This window comes from Dendronephthya gigantea, unplaced genomic scaffold (assembly GCF_004324835.1).
Source record: "Dendronephthya gigantea isolate DGI-Jeju-01 unplaced genomic scaffold, DenGig_1.0 000106F, whole genome shotgun sequence".
Classification (NCBI taxonomy): Eukaryota; Metazoa; Cnidaria; class Anthozoa; order Malacalcyonacea; family Nephtheidae; genus Dendronephthya; species Dendronephthya gigantea.
Window position 1 is genome coordinate 176,442 of NW_021163116.1, and position 4,693 is coordinate 181,134.

Consider the following 4,693-nt stretch of genomic DNA (forward strand, 5'->3'; position numbering starts at 1 on the left):
ATATATATATATATATATATATATATATATATATATATGAAGACTATAGACTTTTTGTTCAATAAGAAACGCTTGTCGGCATTTAAAATGCAAAGTTTCTCCGCCAGGCAGAGGTTACATTTTCTCGATCCACCGCTACAAGCACGGGCTTGCTGTATAACTGACCTATATGTATATACATACATACATACATACATACATACATACATACATACATACACACACACATGCACACATACATACATTATATATATTCCAACCAATAATGACACAAAATTGACTGCTGAATGCACAGATAATGAAATTGATAACATTTCGAGTACGGGAGAATTCCATTCGGAAGAAGCCAAGTCAGAAAAATCAGAGTTGGTAGAGGATAAAAGGTATTTTCGCACCAGGGATTACCTACCTTAGATTCAAGCGTCTAATACATTTAATATATTTTTCAGGGATCCACATGAAAATTTACGCCAGGAACCGAAATATATTGTTTTCCTGTCGCAGTTGCTTTTACTTTTCAAGTTTTGCCACTATTGTAAACAAGATCATCCTCTGGTGGAAACCACAATGGATGGAACTATGGTAGTTGTCCGAACAAGTTGTGGAAAACCAGGCCGTGGCTGAAAAAATTAGATTTGGGAAAGCCAACCACTAATGCCAAAAAGCAAAGTGAACGCTGGCGATTTCCTTCTAAGTTTTGCCATTTTAGTGTCAGGAGGACCCCCCACCAAGGTCATCAATATGTTTAAACATATGGGGCTTGCAGTAATGTCCAATATGTCATACTATAGGCACCAAAGCATAAGTACAAAAAATACTATTTAAAGTGCTACTGCAACGAAATTTTGGACCCCTTTTTTATGGGCTCAATTTAAAGTGCTCACCTTCCTGATTTCATTTCTGAAAACAGAATCAATATTGGCTTTCTCAAAAGATTTTTATAGCTCTCCAAAGTCACGATTTTTGCCACTTCCAGTGCAAACTTTTGCTCCGCCATATTGTGGTTTGTGACTTAGAAAAGAGTACCGATTCTTAGCATGGCGTAAAAATACTAGTGTTAAGTAGCCTCGTCAGCAAAGAAACTGTGTTTCTTACAGTCCCGACTAAGCCAGTATTCATCAAATTATTAAATATCTATACATATGTTCCTAACGAAAGAGATGGATCGCCAAAGTCGAAGAAAATATTGAATTTTTGTTCCGACTTTCTGTCTCAATGGTGCGGTTCTTTGCGCGACTAAGTCGATTTCAGGATTCCTATAAGTTGATTCCAAGATTCGACTCTTGTTTAGCAAGATCCCTTAAATTAAGGAGTTATTGAAAGAAGATTCTGTCCATACATTTGATGTCTGAAGAATCATAGCACAAGTTGAAAGCTAACAGATATACATATATATAGGCCAAGGCTGGTTTTATCATCAATGCAAAGATACTTTGTGCGCACATGCATTCATGATAATTATAATGATGTTGGCCTTGGTGTCTTAATGTGCACGGCCAGTGTCCTTTCTAAAGACATTGAAGTTCAATTTAAATCAGCAAGAATGGTGTTCCTTGAGTATTTATGTAGATAAACAGACCTGTGTTAGTGTGTGTTTGATATATTTCGATACGCGCTGTTGCAAAACAGTGGCAATGTGGCATTTACAATAGTGCAGTATCATATTACTGTTTATGGTTTGCAGGAATTTATCGCATAGCATACACCAATATTATCAGTAACAAGGACATCATATCATTGCCTTCGTTTTCTTTTACTGAAAGACTAAGCAGTTTTTTTAAGTTCTTCCAGATCGTCTTACGTAGGACTTTGCAGCACAAAGGACTATGTGGCACAACATATACATTATTGTATATGGCATATATTACTACATAATATCGCTGTCAGATAGGCTAAGACTAATTTGAGTTTTCTAACAAATCGGCCTATATTTCAGACCCTTTATCAGGCATTCCTTGAATATATGTTAGTTAACAGACTTAACTTCCATTTCAAAATGAAATGATTTGGTTCTCCCCATCAAGCTAAAAAATTCGAAGCGGACAACACACAAACTATGTGTATTACCATAAGCTTCGAAACATCGGTACTTGTTATGACGTCACATCAGCAAACATGGCGGCTATAAAAGTTTGCATTTGATACCAAGGTTTGAGGGCAAAATTAGTCAACTTCTACTTCACACACAGAAGTCATTTATACATCAAATTGTTTCTAAAAGACTAAATATTTGTTTGGGCTAATAAAAATGGAGTCAAAATTTTTGTTGCAGTAGTACTTTAATCAGCTAGGGCTGCTGAGAATGTTTTTCCCTGAGAGAACCCCATTTTAATTCTTGTTTTTTTTTCTAGAAAATGCTGATTCCTGCAATCTTTCTCCACTGGAAAGATTATCAAAGTCAGATTCTAAATCAGTTGAAAGCATTGGAATCTTCTTTGGTTATTTCTGGTGATGAAAGACACGACAGCATGGGTCATTGTGCAAAATATTGTGGTTACACAATTTTTTCATGCACCTCAAATGAAATAATTTATTTTAGTTTGATACACGTAATTAATATTAAAGTTTTTGGGTGATTTTTTCCTTTTGTTTCAACACCACTATACTATGTTTTTCTTTGGCCTATAACAAAATGAAGTAGAAAGCAGCCCTGCCATGGAATTTGAAGGATTCCAGAGATGCATGTATTTTCTCCTGGGTGAACGCATGGATGTTTCAACATTTGTCTCTGATAGACATCAGCAAATTGCCAAATACATGAGAGAAAAACGTCCTAAAACAATACATTATTTTGTCATATGGCACTTGAAAAAGAGTGAGTTTGTGAGTGTTATTTAATCAAGTAGATGGCCAAATCTGAAAATGTTCAATTTAAATTAATGGTATATATTGTAGAGTTGCACAAGGTCTTGACTAAGTTGGATATGGAAACAGATGGAGAGGAATTAGCAGAATGGGTCCAACCATGCATCAATCATTTGTGTGCCACCTCCACACATTCTGGAAATGGTAGAATCATAGTTGCAAAATTCAAGTCATTCCTCAGTCATATAGTTGACAAGCATGATGGATTGGATGATCCACTATATAACCAGTGTGCTCATGGTGAACTGACACCAAGAAAGTGGATATTACCTGGTATATATAACATTGTGTGACTTACTTATATCAGTTATATGTATGTATGCTTACATGACTTTACTCTTGCTTCTAGCTTTTTTTAGACTCTCCAGCATACAACAAGCTAAGCGGTGCAATGCTGAAACTTCATTTGTGAATGGAATTAAACAAGCCTCACCATTAGACCAAACAAGTTGTTTAGAGGGTTTCCACTCTGTGGTAAATCAGTTTGCCCCCAAAATGAATGCTTACTCATTTAGTGGTATTTATTGCAGGTATGTTTTACTAAATGATCTTACTATAATCAGTAATAGTGAATATTTGTTTTCTCATTGTACTTAGTTATTTTGCTAAATATTCTCAACACACTTCAGACACATCCTGGTAACAATTCATTTCAATGCCAACCTGTCTCGAAAAGTGAAAACTAAAAAAGATGGTACACAACAAGTGAAGGTATCCTACCCCAAATTTAAAAATGGTGATGCTACAGTACAAGAAACAAAAGTAGATCAAAACTTTGGTAAGAAAATGAGTGGTGGACTGTGTTCTAATATTGCAAATAATCTTTAGGAGAATATTATATAATTGGATTGAATGAATTTTTCTTTAGACTGTGTTTGTTGAAGAGATATACCAAACATTTTTGGCCCAAATATGGCCCGGTGTCACAGGAAATTTGGCCCCCCGAAAATTTGCCCCCCGGGCCAAATTTTCTAGGAAATATACCCCCCCCCTAGGCCAAATATCCTAGGAAATTTGGGCCCCCCTTCGGAAATTTGGCCCCTTCTAAAAAACATAGTTTACCTTACCATTTTAGAGCTAGAGAACCGTTAAGTGTATAAAGGTTTTAAGTGTATAAAAGTCTATCTACAATCATGTGCAAAAATAATTGAGACACGGTCATGACACCTAGTATCTCCCCCCCTCTCCCCCCAAAACAATGTTGTTTCTTTGATACCAAGCCGTTTGATTTGCCGAAAATATCACTCTCAACATTGTCAATGGGGGAAGGGGGGAATAGTCAATAGTTTAAAGAAATATGTGACAAAATAGTTGTCAAAATGAAAAAAATGTGTTTAAAATACGTAAAGTCTCATAATTTTTGCACATGATTGTCTATGCCCCCTTGGCTGCAAAAGGCGATCTACATTCAATAATTTTTTTCTATAAAGCTATCAATAGCTACCACATATCATTATTCATCGGTAGAGTTCTAGCTAAAAAGATTTAATTAGCGGAAATATAATTTCTAAAGTCTGTTTACATCAAGGTTAATTATTAACTTTCAGCGGGAAATTTGAATTTTTCATATCGCAACTTAACGGTTATGCAAAATGGCGGCACCAATAGACGAAATTCATAGCAGAAACCACCGCGTTGCTATTTAATAACATATAGCCAAGCCGATCTTCAAAAATTTCCTACTAGAGAATCGTTTGCTGATGCTGTAGTTGAAGCCTTTACATCCCCACGAAGCAAATCATCGCCACAACACTGGGCATGTTGCATTGAGAGGCACCAACAGCACGGCTTTCATTATCACATGGCTTTGAAGCTTTCGGCTCCAAAG

The 4,693-nt window shown here is 36.0% G+C and overlaps 1 protein-coding gene across 1 annotated transcript; it reads left to right on the forward strand.

Moving 5' to 3' along the window:
* Positions 1–2,655: 2,655 nt before the first annotated feature.
* Positions 2,656–3,693, forward strand: LOC114534767. Its single transcript, XM_028556238.1, has 4 exons — positions 2,656–2,815; positions 2,896–3,152; positions 3,250–3,395; positions 3,495–3,693. The coding sequence occupies exons 1-4, from the start codon at positions 2,656–2,658 to the stop codon at positions 3,691–3,693; spliced, it is 762 nt and encodes a 253-aa protein (XP_028412039.1).
* Positions 3,694–4,693: the final 1,000 nt, after the last annotated feature.